The sequence below is a fragment of the Hippopotamus amphibius genome, chromosome 8 (genome assembly GCF_030028045.1).
Source record: "Hippopotamus amphibius kiboko isolate mHipAmp2 chromosome 8, mHipAmp2.hap2, whole genome shotgun sequence".
Lineage (NCBI taxonomy): Eukaryota > Metazoa > Chordata > Mammalia > Artiodactyla > Hippopotamidae > Hippopotamus > Hippopotamus amphibius.
This window is the reverse complement of record NC_080193.1, coordinates 58135568-58151533: the sequence shown is the minus strand read 5'-3', so window position 1 is coordinate 58151533 and position 15966 is coordinate 58135568. Positions and strand designations below refer to the sequence as shown.

The window sequence follows — 15966 nt, the reverse complement described above, 5'->3', positions numbered from 1 at the left end:
GAATATGCCAATACTGCTGACCCCTATTTCCTTGAGAAGGTGATTTCTGTCCCAGTATTTAGTAAGGAATAGGGCAAGGATTGTTTAAGGGAAGATAAAGATCATTGGGCTGTCTAATGTAATAAAACGACTAAAATTTAGAAGGTAGCTTGGGGGTCCTTTCTTATGTTGGTAGTATGCCAGTTGTCACAGCACCAATTTGGATATGCTGATTAGTAAGAATGGTAAAGAAGATACAAGTAGACAGATCATCTTCCTGATTATTACATTGAAGTTCAGCTGAGATCCAAGTATCCCAATTATTCTGTCATTGATCGAGAATCAGTGTACTAAGTGAATCAAATTTTGGATAATTAATATCATTTACACTTAATAATTATAAAAGTTGAGATTTATACAGAAGAGATATAGATATAGATGCATTTTAAAGTAGAATAGAAAATACAACGTTAAAACTGTGTTGAGCATAATTGTATCTTTAAGATGTCACTTCAGCATAACAAAAAACCATTGTGACAGATATTAAAGTAAATGTATATGACTGGCTAACAGAAAATAAATTCATCTGCTCATTCATTTATTCAACTCATATTTCCCTAGTATATACGTGGCACTGTTTTAGGTGTCTCCAAGTATTTCACAGTCCAGTGAGTAGGCAGATGAGCAAATAATTATCATACAATGCAATAACTCATACATTAGAAATATAAAATGTTTCTACCTCAGCTGGGGTCAGTGAAATCTTCCTGGACAAAGCTGGTGAAATAAGAATTAGCTGGGTTATGTGGTACATTTCCGAGCAGAAGGCATTTCAGGCAAAAAGAAGAAGCTTTATGGTAAAGCAAAGACAAATAAGAGAGCAAGGTATATTCAAGGAATTGAAAATAACTCATATGGAGGGAACAAATTAAGTGTATGTAATTGTGGAACTTTGATACCGGTTCACTTTACAGAGTAGAAAAGCACTAGGAATAAATCAAAACATAATACATTACAACAACAACAGCAAAACAAACCTTACAAAGCTTATGGCTTGGGCAAACAGGTAAGTAGAAGAATGCTTTCCTCAGAATATGAGGAACCAGAGGAAAAGGGGCAGATATAAGAAAGGGAAATGACCTATTGGGATTGGGCGTCCCATATAATAATAATAATAATAATAGTAATAATAATAATAATGGCACTGATGATCACTACCACGTCTATAGCATTTTATGAATTAGAAAACTATCTCTGTATTTTGTTACTTTAGGTGCTTGTACTGTTTACTCAGAGTCTCTAAAAAAGATATGATTATTTTTATTATACTTTTAGTACAAATAAGAACATTCAGCCTCAAAGTGGCTAAGTGACTTTCTCAGGATCATTTAGGTAATATGATATTAAACTGGGGATTTAATCCAGTTTCCAAACTTTGGTTAGCTCTTTTCTCTATTTCATCACATTAGTGTTTCCAGTAACAAAATTATCTTAGGTCGTGAGTTTATCTTAGGTTTTCTAAGAGCCATCCAAACAAGGCGTTAAGGAAAAAAATGCTTTTTTTTTTTTCATTTTAACAATTTCTTTTTTACAAAATTTTAAGTTACTATAGTTTTTTGGGGAAATAAAGAAAACTGCCTAATCATTACAAGCATGCCTTATTTTTAAAACATATTTTTATTTATTTTCCTTCTCTAAAAGTCTATTAGCAATATCATTAGAAAATAATACTAGATTCTATTTTGACTTTGAAATAACTTTAATGAGAGTATATTAAAGGACGACTTTATATACTCAGAATCTCTATCTACTATTGCCAGTATGGATGTTGGAAATGCAAATACATTTGGAAAAGACACATTTTATGCCTCTACATCTTGGCTTACGCTATTCTTACTTTCTAGAATGCCCTTCTGCTTTTTCTTCAGTTGGAATAACGTCCTATTTTTTTCAACAACAGCAAAAAATATCATTTGCTCTGTGAAACAGTCTCCAGTTGTGCCTCAGTAGCCACCACATATTGAACACGTAACATTATGTGACTATTATTGGTGTGAATGTTTCTCTCTCCATCTAGAAAGTGAATTCCTTTAGTAGAAAGGCCATGGCTTAATTATTGTTTGTGCATAATGTAGAAACTGTTACATTCAATGTTGAAGGTAATAATTAATAGGCTACTGGATATACACAAAACGTAGGATTGTAATTACAGGGGCATTGCACCTGCATCTATGCAGAAACCAATATATTGGTATGGAAATAACCTACGTGTTTCAAAGAGAAGAGTCATAAGGGAACTTTTGTTGTGAGGAAATGAAAGGCATATGAGGAATGAAAACTCAGATTTTATTGCTGTGGGGAAAAACAGAAATATTTCATTAAGCTAAACAGTCACTAAAAAAAAAACACCACCTTTTTCCTACCAGTTTTTAAGCCTATAATCCCATATTTAGGCAAAAACACACAGGAATGAACATAAAAATTAATTTTATAATTCAAAATCAGAAATAATTCCAACTGGAAGAAATTTCTCTAAGTATGTTCCCTGAATTCAGAAAAAAAAAGTGAAGACTGAGAGCAGACTTCTATTTTAATTTGTTTTAAAGAAATATAATGTATCAGATTCAACTATAAAAGATATCCTCAGGAATCACAGAAGCCTGTTGTTATGGTTACAAGAAGACATTCTTTTATATGTTTACTCTTGGTTATAACTTACAAAATAGATATTATTTGGAGCTGAGATTTTTCATATGTGATCTTAGGTAAATATTACATATTATATGTGTGAAATTTAAAACTCTCATTTTGACATTTTCACTGAAATTTTCATTTTTCAGCTTTAATTATTTATAACAAAGTTTGTACTTGGATAATATTTAGCAGGTTGCATTTTAGATGTTAAAAGGACCAGAATGTCTAGTACAGCCTTATTGAGAAACTTAAATGTATAGTAATGAAGCTTAAGTATGGAAAAGGAAATGAAATTTAGCTGTCATAAATTAGCTACCCATAAGGAGAGATACACAGTACAGTCTGTGCTTGTGCTGAGTACAGTTAAATTATGCTTTCCTTCAATATAGTAAGACATTTTCATAATATTTTCTAATTGATGAGTACTTAAATAGGCAAATCAGGTAATAACACAAATGATAAAATCCAGGCAAATCATGTAATAACACACATACAATCCAGATGCAATAGGTAACTTATTAGGTGGTTGTCACTAAACCAATATGAATGCATACATTGCATTTGTAGTGCAAGTAAAATGATAATAGCTAATATTTGCTGAATACTTACTACCTGTTCATCAATATTCCAAGTTTGTTCCCTGTGTTCTCTCTTTTAATCCTCACCGTGACTCTGTGGGGAGAAACTATTATTATTCCTCTTGAACATGTGAGTAAATCCAGGCTCAGGGAAGCTAAAGTGCCCAGTTCACATGGATGGCCCTGGAATTTGAACCCAAGTAATCTGTTTTTAGGCCTTTTTGCTTTTAAGACTCTACATAATGTTGCTTAGAAAAAAAAAAGCTAGACAACATCATTAATGAAATATGAATTTTATCATAGATATAAAAAATACATTTTAAAAAAGCTAGTCTATAAATCTAGAGACCTGAGTCCTTGTTCCAACTGTATCACTATCGTAACAGACTGGGACAAAGCTCATAGCATTTTATGGTCTCAGTTTATCAGTGAAATGAAAGCCTGTTGCAGCATTAGAATCTTTGATTAAGTTATACTTTATTCTAAATTTTGAAAGAGATAAAAGATCATCTTTATCAAGGAATTAACAAGGTGGTTATGAAGATAAGATTTATGTTTAAAGCATGACTAGTGAGAACAAGATTTTTCTTGCGTTTTTCCACCTAGGTAAAATCGTTATTCCTTCTTTTGTGTCTCCATGGTAAAGTGGTTTTATAATAATATGCTTTAATTTTTTCATTTGTTTTACATTCACCTCTATTGTATTTACTGAGAGATCTTTGATGGCAAAAAATTGTATCTGTTTACTTCTGGGTTCCAAGTACTAAGCAATTTCTGATACATATTATGGCTTCAGTGAATCATTATTTCAAGATATGTTTCTCAGTCCACTTAAGCATGGCTTTGGGATTTATCAGAGATGTGCCACCAACTGATTTATCGAGTTAGGTTCTCTGATTCTGAAGCCTGAGAACCTATCATTACCACTTTGTGGGTTCCTATGTGCATAATATAAGTGTTGTTCAATTATACATGTGATAAAGAAATTCTGTAGACCAGAAGGGGCTAAACCACAGTTTCCTAAAGTGCATTTCCTGTTAACAGCTCTAGGAAAGTAAATGTTGTTACCCAAAACTATGTGATAAAAAAGGGTATTTTAGCTCCCTCTTGGAGAATCATTATGTCATGTAACATATTAAAAGCTCTAAGCCCTATAATCAACAAGATGATGCTTACTTTGCTTAACAAACCATTTCTCAAATATATAGTCTTGTAACCTACCTTGAAAAATGTGAACTGACACAAATCAGAGAAGAATTTGTGGAGAACAGAGGGGACAATATGAATTATGTCTGAATCATAATATCTATATAATTGAAGAGGCAGGATCAGGGCAAATGATATGATAAAAGCACAGAAGTGAAAATGTAGGACTGTAAATACTCCAACTAGAGCTCAGTTTGCACATTTCAGTAGTGGGAAGTAAATTGGAGAAGCTTGTGTCTAATAATGAAAAATTTAAATGTCAGAGAGAGCATTTCCGGCCTCAAACTCTTAGTGAACTTGAGAGTGATGTAACAGATGTTGGACTCCATGAAATATGCTCCTTCTCTTCTTCGTGGTATCTTGGTTCAAGATGGTGATAAGATTAGCCAAATAAAAAGTTCTGAATACAAACAAAAATTATTTGCTATTACATGGAGGTCGGACCATTTGAAATTCATAATTTACTTAATGACCTCAAAAACATTATTATTCACTTCCTATAATTTGCAACACTTTCTTGACAGCATTTAATGGAGGAAATTTTTTTCACTTTTGGAATTCACTTAATTTTATATGATTTTAATTAATTTACATTTAAAGAGTCACAATTGGCTAGTTGGCTACCACACGGAACAATGAACATTCAAGAAAATATAATGTACTCTTCCATAATTCATTTTGAATTTTTCATAGGTAAAATGCAAAAGAAAAAATATATCTAGATAGTTTTACCCTTCTAACATTATAGGTGCATTTTGAAGGTTTACATCTTTAGTTTTGGGCATCTGTTATTTGTTAACACTTGCAGAAATATTATATACATATAGTAATATACTAAAGGAAACATATGTTTAAAATTATATGGATATTTCAAAGTGTGCTACATGTTTAATAAAATCATGAGAAAAGTTTTCACTGAAGTACTTCTTACAAGCTACAATTTAGAGAGATACAAGAATTAATTTGGGAATAGCTGAGCAAATAAGATAAATACCGTATGATGTTTTACTCCCTGAGTGTCTGTAAACAAGATGGCTATTAATTTTCTTTTCTAGGTATTTGTATTGGATTGACTGCTGTGAGTATCCTCACATTGGCCGTGTTGGAATGGATGGAACCAATCAGAGTGTTGTCATAGAAACCAAGATTTCTAGACCTATGGCACTAACAATAGATTATGTCAACCATAGACTCTACTGGGCTGATGAAAATCACATTGAATTTAGCAACATGGATGGATCTCACAGACACAAAGGTTGGTCCATTAGCACAAATGATTTGGTACTTCATCAGTGCATAAGATACTCCTTTAGAAAATATATATATATATTTATTTTATATACTTTCATCAAATATATTTCTTAATTTGATTACATTATTATATTCCTTTGTGACAACATTGGTAAATAAGAATTAGATATAGTTATTCAGAACTCCTATAATCATGCATAAAAATCACTTTGACATTGTCAGTGTTTTCTCTAATTGTACTTTTGTTTTTTATAGTAAATGGATGATATTTTTATAAGTAAATATATACATAAATCCCATTTGAATTGAAACAGAAAAATATTTGCTTGTAAAAATAAGGCTATTATGGCAATAAGGTAGGTTTCTTTTTTTAAATACTAAGTGAAAGTAAAATTCTTTAAAGACAGTGAAATAATATCATTTAAAAGTTACCAATTAGACTATCAATACATACATGATTAAGTTTATTGTAATCTAATCAACAACATCAAAAACTAACATGAAAAACAGCTTTCAAATTAGAGTAATGTTTAGGAAATTATTTGACTATGAACAAATATAAAATTCTGCAGATACTTTATTTTTCTATTTTTTTGTAACTGAGTAGTTATAAAAAAGACTCTAAATATAAAACAAATGAAGGAAGCAATTTGATACAAGGGAGGTAATGCTAGAATTAGGGATGGGCAAAAGTCTTAGAGGAAAAAATAGCTGAGGATGAGGGAATTAAGAGCAAAGGAGAAGGACCTAATAAAAAAGAATGGGACCCAGATGAAGATGACATGAATATAACAGAAACTACAAATAATTCAAATGAACACTCAAAATATTTTAGTTGCAGGTGGCTTTTTAAAGATTAGATTTTTCCCAGAATGAAGAAGAGGAACAAATTTTTATTAATCTTTAGTGACCTAATGGCACCTTTTTTATTAGATGTTTTCATCTTCAAATGTCTTGTAAGGTACAAGTTTCACTGAGAGATCCCAAATAAAGCCTATACAGCTGTATGGCTTAGCTTAAGGGATTGCTTTCTTCTCTGGCAGTAAGCTTAGATGAAAACCCCTGGAAGAAGGAAAGAGGTGAAATGGCAAGGAAGAGAGGATTATTGATAATTTAATCCTGTCAGGTGAGGCCCTGCAAATGTATGCCAGTGCAGAGAAGAATGAAGCCACTGAGTTTTAAAAAATTAAAAACTAGCAATGGGAAGGGGCAAGTGGAATTAGGGGATTGAGGGGTACAAACTCCTATGTATAAAATAAAACAGCTACAAGGATACATTTTTACAGCACAGGGTATATAGCCAGTGTTTTATAACAACTTTAAATGGAGTATAATCTATTAGAATTTTGAATCACTATGCTGTACACCTGAAATTAATATGATATTATAAATCATTTATACCTTAATAAAAATAAATTAAAAAATAAATAATAAAGGGGGTATACATCATCGAAGTCACTTCACTCCATAATTCTGCCCAAGTTTCTCTCAGTTGTAGTTTAAACAAATATGTCTTTTTAACTAAAAATGCTGACAGAAAGATTTTAGAGGTGCTTTTTTAATGGTGGGAACATTGAAATATGACAAGTGTAGTTGGATGAGTCGCTTATTTAGGTGTTGGCATTCCAATTATAGACATAAAGAAACTCATCAGGATGCAATTGGAATGAAGAGTTATTTAAAGATCACTTTAGGGTTTTAATTACAGCAAAAGTAATGTTGACAAATCAAAATTACACTTAGCATTCAGCAGTTATATTGCCTCTGAAGAATCAATAATGAAATGTTCTACAACTTTCATAGATGATATAATTGAGTTTTATTGTAGCAATCAGCATTCTCCCCACATAACCATTTTTAGCACGTAAATAAAGTGCTAAGTTGTTGTGAATGTATTACTTTGTGCTAAAATTTCACTGAACAATAAAATTTAAACAATTTTTGGTTAGATAGGTGAATATTTAAAATATATTCTAGCATCAAAGATTTACCTGTTTTTGTTTGAGACTTTTGTTTGAATAACAAAAATTGTAGTTAAAAATGTCTACATTTTTAACAATATTAGAAACTATTGATCCCATCCTCTCCCCATTATTTTAAAATTATATCAGATATGTGGATGATTAATGCTTTGAAAACAATACAAAATTAAATGCAAATAAATGAAGTGTCTTTTAATCATAGTACTGGTGATAACTTTGGGTAGATGGACATAGACAGCAAGGAGAAGTGAAACTAAATTAATGAAAGAGTAAAATATTTGGCTGAAAGATATTCAGGTGTGATGTTATTAACATTTAAAAATTTGATTTTGAAAATATCTTGAAGCTCAAGGACGGAGAAAAGGAAAGTGAAAGAGTTGCTACCTTCAGAAATATTTTCTCCTGAAGGCTTTCTTAGAAAGACTAATGAAAAGTTCATTGTGTCTTATTAGGCATCTGCCAATATCTGAATGCAAGCCAATGATTACCTGGTAGTTACTAATGAGCTACTAATTGTAGACCGCCTGAATTATGCCAATTTCACAGCCAATGAAAAAAGAGCCATTCATTTGCCATGTTTGTAAAGAGGAATAGGATTTTTTTACTCCTTGCATTTTACCCATAAAGACATAAAAAATACCGTGGTTTTCTAGTTGCATATTTATAGCATTAATAACTTTTGTATTTGGCCACTGACCTCTCTTCTCTCTCAACCAGACTAGTATTATTAATCTCATTTATTCTTTTTATTAAAACTAGAGCCAGAGCTCATTGAAAGACTGAGATATGCCGGTCATGACAAAGTAATTTGAGAGTATAAAGGGTGCATGAACATTTCAGAATTATGTTTTTTTTAATAAGTCAAAGTTTAATAGTGGTGAAAAACTAAACCACGAGTCACACTTTACAGTTTAGAAGGTTTTTTCCCCCAAACATGTTCTGGGTTAAACCATACAGCATTTCCATAAATGAAGCATTGTTTTATTATTATTTGTCCAGACTGAGGACTTCTAAAAGTTCTGGATTCTGTTCCCTAAACAATAGATCAGGTAACCTCCAAGGTACATGTGACTTGCAATTTGCTTGAGAATTTACATCCATCTTTCTCTGCTACTTCTTCTACCCCAACCCACCTTCCTACCAAGTCCAAACACTATATTGTAAAATTTAAAGAGAGAGAGAGAGAGGGAGACAGTTAGTCAATTTGCTATCTTGGGAACATTTAGATGCAATCTTAGTCACGTGAATATTTCCCTAATGCCTGTGTATATTATTCTACTGGTTTTTACTCCAATAATTATATAATTATATAATACAATATAATATAGTAATACCATAGACTAGTATGCATACTACTGGGTAACTGAGTGAGATAGTTTATTTTAAATAAGATTTGCATTGTTCATTTTTTGAATTTCTCTGATTTTTTTTTTTAGATCTGCCCACTCATTCATTCATTCATTCATTCAACAAACATTTACTGATGTCTGTTTCTGTGCCATGCATTATGTGAGGCCCTGGGATTACAAAGATGTATAAGTCCCTGTCTTATATCATGTACAGTTTAGTGTAGTGTGTGTGTGGGGGGGGGGGGGGCACCTGATATGCAGGTGAAGACATAAATTAGGTTGGAGTTAGAGGTATATGCACAACATTGCCAAAATGCAGGCAGGAGTAGGGAAACCTTTGGTGAAGTGATGGGATCTTTAAAAAAATCTAAGAGATGTAGGACAAGCCCTCCATATGGGAAAATGTAGGAAGTATTCATCACACAGAGGGAACAGCATGTGCAAAGATATAATAGAACCTTGAAACAGCAAGGGGTTTACATAATTTGTAAACTGGAAGTCATGGAAAAGGAAGATAACGACCCTAGATGAACAGGGGCAAATTGGGGCCAGACTGTGACAGGCCTTGTATGCTAAGCAATTTGGAATTTATCCTTTAGGTCATAGGGAGCCATTGATGGCATTTAGTTGATAAAGTGCTATTATTAGATTTGACAACAGCATGGAAAATGAAAGACCCTGGAAGGGCAACCAATTTCGAGGCTGTTAAAATATTTTAGGAGAAAGTAGTTGAAGTGATTATAGCTGTGGGAATGGGGATAAAGTGTTACATTCAGTTGTTACTTAGCAGAATAAAGAAGATATATCTGTAAACTTAAAATAGCAGAAATATTGGTGGTTGGGTTGCAAATATTAAGTGAATGATTTATAGTATTATCTACTTAGCCAGGTGGAAATAACTCACAGTTTGGATAACATTAATTTCACATATATTTGTACATTTTTTAAAGAAATAAAAAGTACCAAACTAAACATAGCAGAGATCCTTCTTGAAAAGCTCTGTCTTGATGAGAGGTACGTTTATTTAACAAAAGAGTCAACATCAAAGAAATTCTAAGGATATGGTTAAGCATTCTTTATGGTAAATTTCCCTAAAAAGCCTTTCAGAACACCTGATAATTTACCTAGAAGAAAGATTGCAAATGAGAGAATCTCTCTTTTCCTACTGTCCCTTGAGATATAAAATATGTTCAATGAGAAATTTGGCAATTTCAGAGTGTTCTCCAGAATGAAATGCTCAGCTTTTAAGTTTAAATCTGTCTTTATACAAAAACAGAATGATTCTAAATATGTTCTAAACATAGTGATTCTAAATAATAATATTCTACTTGTAGGTCTATATTTTTGGGATTGATTTCTTACCACTCCCAAACCACAATCCTCCTCAGAGAATTTTAGGCTTTGATGTTGGATAAGAAGTTCTAAACCTTTGCTGGAGCACAAATCTTTGAGTAAAAGGATCTTCTCAGACTGAAGAAAGAAAACCCTTAGCATCTTAAAAGAAGCTTGGGGAACCTAAGGATGAGAGTGGGTTGGGGTGGGATCCACTGGCTAGAAACCTTTTTCACTCTGAAATGTGTGTGTAGCTTCACTGGGTCTCAGTTGCCTCATGCCGAGAAATAAGGGTATTGGAAAAAATGGCATCAAAGGGAATTCTAGCACTAAAATTCTAAACCTTCAGTTGGGTGCATCACTTTAGAATTTTTGCCAAATCCCAAAGTTTTAATTTCAGGTTAGTCTTCCATTTAAGCTTGAAAGGGGTTGAAAATCTGTAATAACCAGATGTATTTCCTAATTAAAATCTCAAATTGCCTATCCAATCCTCAGTATTCCCTGATTATTACTGCAAAAGTTATTAACATCTTTAAAAGTTGAATACTTGTGAACTTATCAAATCAATAAGAGAGGAGAAAACCTATGTTCTTGAGCATGACATTGTATTAGATGTTTTGCATGTATTATTTATTATTATTATTATTATTGACTTTCAGTGGAAATTTTCTTAGCTTACTACTGGGGTTCCAAGAACTGGAACTATCCCCTTATAAACACACAGGTTTATTAGTAGCCTTCTGTGTTCAAGAAACTGCTTGATGCAGTACATGTTTTTTAGTCATTCCATCAATGAACACTATGATGTGTAATTAAAGCCATTTTGCAGCAAGGAAATAGGTTTAAAGAGATTAAATAATTTGTCCAAAATCAAATAGCTTGTAATCGGAATTTGAACCCAGATCTAACTAGTTCCACACCCTGTTCCATTCTCCATGAGGCCCCCTTTGTTTTCCAAAAGATGACTGACTGAAGATTTGTTGTCTGCTTTTTATAGTTTCTGATAGCAATAGTTACAGCATAAACACACTCTTATACAAATAAAGGTGTGTCCATACTTGAATTTTTTTGGATTGATGTAAATAGTAGACATAAATAAATTGCAAAATATATGAGAAATAAACAAACAAAAGCTTAAGCCGTTAGAACATGATTACTGTAAATGAAAGCATATATATCAAAATCCCGTTTTTTTTGTGTGTGTTTGTTTATTTGGAGAGGTAAAGAGAACAATCATGTTGCTTACAATCATGTGTTACACTTTGCTTTAGTGGCACATTTTGATACTACTGTTTGCTCTTTCCAAACTAACTTCATCTCCTGCCTGTGGGAAAACTTCTAAATCTTATTTGAAAATTTATGTCACAGACTTTCTGAAATTTGAACACAGCAAAGATCTTTTATCATTAATTTTATATGTCCTGAAAGTATAGACTTCTATGAATGAAATGTCTGTAAAATAGGTTACAAATATCTTCTGAGAAAAATTTCAGCCCTAACTCTGTATATATTCCTTAACTTAGAGATTCTGTTTTCCATTTAATGAAAAGAAAATTAAATACTAGAAAATTATATTTAGATCACAATTTCATTCTGACTGCTTGTATCAAAGCACATAAATTCAGATTTAATTTACCTCACTTTTTTGGTAAGTTGCCATTGAACTTGAGATAGAGAGGTAGTTTCTTGACAAAAAGATGGAAAATACTGTGTAAACAGTAATAAAAGAGTGAACTAAGAAAAACATTGTTTGACCTTGAGTTTTAAAATTTATTTGTACTAGTAATTTTTTTTCAGAATATTCTTCTTTGAGTCACTGAATGATTTAACCTTGTGTTATATCAGTTGGCCATGTACATACTTTATCCCGCATACTGGAAAAACATACACTCGTAACTGCTAATTTCTCAGAAGAGTAATCGTTGGGTATGATTCCAAACTACAGCTTATCACTGAATTGTCTTTTATTTTGTGGAGAATTTGTTTGAAATTTCATGCCATTATGTTGACTGTGGCTCTTCATTTGTTTTTGTACTCCTAGACCTGAAGATTCTCATATTGAAGAGTCAGTATTTTAGTCCAACTCGTTTGTTTATTCCTCTGGGAATCTAGTTTGTGTTGTGAGGGGGCAGTTCTGTGTTTGGATTTAAAAAACTAAATCATAACCCATGCAGTGATCATCTAATCAATGTCGGGAAAGAATCCAGATCTCAGCGTGCTACCAGTGAAATAGCACAAATATATTTAAAGGGTTTTGTTCTGAGGGAAAAAAATGCACTGAAAAATACAAAGGAATATTTGTGGTCATATATCCTGAAACTCAGTAGCTGTTGCATTTAGGTCTTTAGAAAATACGAATATCCACTGAAGCCCAGCGAAAGTAAGGGAGAGAATCTAATAAACACCACCATCCAATTTTACAATATTCTAGAGCGTTTCTTTCTTGGTAAGATATTTCAGTTTAGTACTTTTGAAAAAAAATTCCCTATCATTCACAGTCCATTACAAACAGTCAACTTCACAGGCTATTTTATGCCAATGGTGTTGATGTGCTGCTGTTTACAATACAATAAAAGTTAATGGAAAGAAGCAAAATACAATTCAGTTACTATAGAAATGTTCCTGAACCAGTAAAATAAATTGAAATTAACTGCCATTTCTAAAAAGTCTTAGAATTTCAGTGTCAATCATGACTTTTACTTTTGTCCCTTGAATAGAACGTCACATTAAATTGTGTATATGTTTAAATAGATTATTATTTTGCAAATGTCACGTATGTTCCATATAGTTTTTAAAGTATAACTTTAAGTATTACCCTAATTTGCGGTTTCAGCCATTTTCAACAGTGTTATCCATCCCAAATACGACATGGTGCGGCACTGGGGATTAGTAGGTTTAGGTTTGGTTAGGTTACTCTCTAATTTAGGCAAGTTGCTTTGTCACACTGTAGTTCAAAGCTCTTATCCATAAAATAGGACTTCTAATCAATCAATGATTTTCTAACATTTCTTAAAGGAAGTGACTGAGGTTGGAAGTGGGGCAGAGAAGGACTATTCTGTCAATTCACTCACTTACCTCTACTTATTCCTAGGGCTACTAGAACACATTTGAAAATGCTTGTAATATGTTACACTCTTCTCTGTTTTTATTCTAGAAGCATATTTATAATTGTAGGCATGTGGGAAGACCGAATACTAAATTCACGTAAATGGCTCTACTTGATATCTGTCCCAAAGGCAAAGTGCTTTTCAAAGTCTTCAGCTTTCATTAAGACTCTCTGACAAACACATTCTTAATGCATACGTATGTGGAATGTCATAACTTATATTCAGTGCTGATGGTCAGCTCGGAAAATACATTTCCAAGTATCTATGAAGTTTGAATAACCAATAGAAAAGTTCAGAGAGTTTCAAAGCAACTGGAATATATCTTTACCAAGCGCATAAAGCAGCATTGCTTTGTTTACTTCAGAGATGGGAGAGCAATGTCCTCATCCAGAGAAGATATTTATAGGCACAGTCTAGTTTGCAAAATAAATGAATGATAATTTACATTGTATACTTATAAATCCTCACATTCATCAACAGAAATACTCTTTTTAGATATTACATATTAAAGTGGCCATAGATGACCTCATATTATGAATAATTTAAAGATATATAAGTGAAGGAGGGGAAGGGATTAAATTATATGAAACTCAATATTCCTAATCCATGTAGAGAGTGCATATGATTTAAGATGACAAGAGAGACAAAAGAAGGCAAAGAATACCAGAAAAGGCAGAGGATGCCTTCTGCCTTTTAATAATGGCTTTAATTTAAAGAAGAGCTCTAAATAGTTTCTATATTTTACCATTATACATTACATTTATTTCAAAAAGTTTTACATGGAAGTGCCCCAATGCAAACTACCTCATTAAGGAAGGACATGTAACTTTTGTTTGGACATTTGATCAGTGTCAGTATTCAAAAGGCAGCCTCACATAATAGATTCCCAAGTAGTATCAGCTCATATCTGTTATGCACTATGACATGTGCTGAATTTTTCCTCCTCTTCAAGGTCTCAGTAATGGCTAAACTTTTTGAAAGATCATATTTTTTATTGGAAAAAATAAATTTTGAACATTTTATCATAATATTTGGTAATGTTGACTATTCTTAGTGGTTCTGCCATTTGTTAATGCTTTTATCAATCTTGAACAATGGATTTTAGATCCATTTGCCTTAAGTTTTATTTGTAGTACTGTTTCCATTAAGCAGGGTTGTGTTAGAGTAGGCAGGAAAAAAATGTTCATGGAGGCAAATGTTAAATGGAACATTTTATAATGTTCTGAGAAACATCTGAGGTAGATGTTTCTGAGGAAATAATTATTAAAAAAAAAAAACTTCTGCAAACAGTAACACTTCAGGGGAAGCATAAATACTGACAAAGAACAAATGTTCTTGGCCCTAAGGTTATATAAAGCATACTCTTTTTGATGGGGCATTTGTAACTAAAGCTGTTGACTCAGCAGTCATTATCTGGGAATTAGTATACTGTGGCCATTTTCTCCTCCACCCACTCTTCTCCATTACTCTTCAAAAACTAAACTGTTATTCACCCACACACTCACCACTGTCATGAATTTTCCACTTTCTTTGACATGTTAAACCACTTTCTTCCATCATCTAATTTTATCATCTATTTACCAGCCTACACTCCCTTTGTAGCCTTTGATTAATCTCATCTCATTTTTTGAATGCTAATTGTTTTTCTTTGTTTTATTTCTTCTTTTTTGGTTTGCATGTTCTATGTCTTTATTTCATGCCCTGGCCTCTACGTACCTTATTGTACATTAGACTGCTAGAAAGATGTCAGGGAAAATTGTGTCAAGTTCTCTCAGAATAGGGGATTAGTGAGGATCCTCATCTTCTCTCCTGAAGATAGATGTTTCAGTTAGGCTAAATAGTTTGTACAGTACTGCCAAGGGAACAGCTGTCATTGGTGGTTTTTGATCAGGGAAGAGGGATGTGAAGATGGAAAAAATATTGGAAATATTTACCGAAGGGAGTTCTAGTTATCCTATCTTTGCCTCTTTGTCATTCAACATATACTAGAAGGCTGACTTCTGTGGACGGCATCACCCCGGCTCTTTTATCTTCCAGCCTCAAATTGTATTTAAACCGTGGGAAGCAGTGGCAGGAGATTGGATAGTGGAGGAAGAAAGAAATCAGAATATTTATTTTTCTGCTTTCCCTCAATGCCCAATTACAGTGGTTATGCAGGGGCTGAGTTCCTCCACCAATGGTCCTCTGCTTTTGGTAGGTGGCTCTTCTTCCTTTTAGCTACAGCTTTCACCAGCTACTGGTATCAGATCTAGGAAAGAACTTAATCTATCATTGGTTCCTTAGCCACACCTCTGTAAATAATTAAGAGAAAAATAATATAACCACTTGTACATAAGACTGACTTCTTTCAATTAAATTCTTTTCAATTATGATTTAAAAATGTGTTCTCTGTTTACTACAGAAAGCTTGGCTGATACAAAAAAGATTGGAAGAGTTTAAAAACAATGAGAAAAGTTAGATTAATTTTGTAATATTTCAGGTATGAGGG

At 32.6% G+C, this 15966-nt stretch overlaps 1 protein-coding gene across 1 annotated transcript in view; it reads left to right on the top strand.

Moving 5' to 3' along the window:
• The window catches only part of LRP1B (LDL receptor related protein 1B), a 1778947-nt gene that overhangs the window by 1569246 nt on the left and 193735 nt on the right, over nucleotides 1–15966 (top strand). The window contains exon 60 of the mRNA XM_057745031.1: nucleotides 5513–5712. Coding sequence (XP_057601014.1) covers nucleotides 5513–5712 — 200 coding nt within the window. The remainder of the gene's footprint in view (nucleotides 1–5512; nucleotides 5713–15966) is intronic.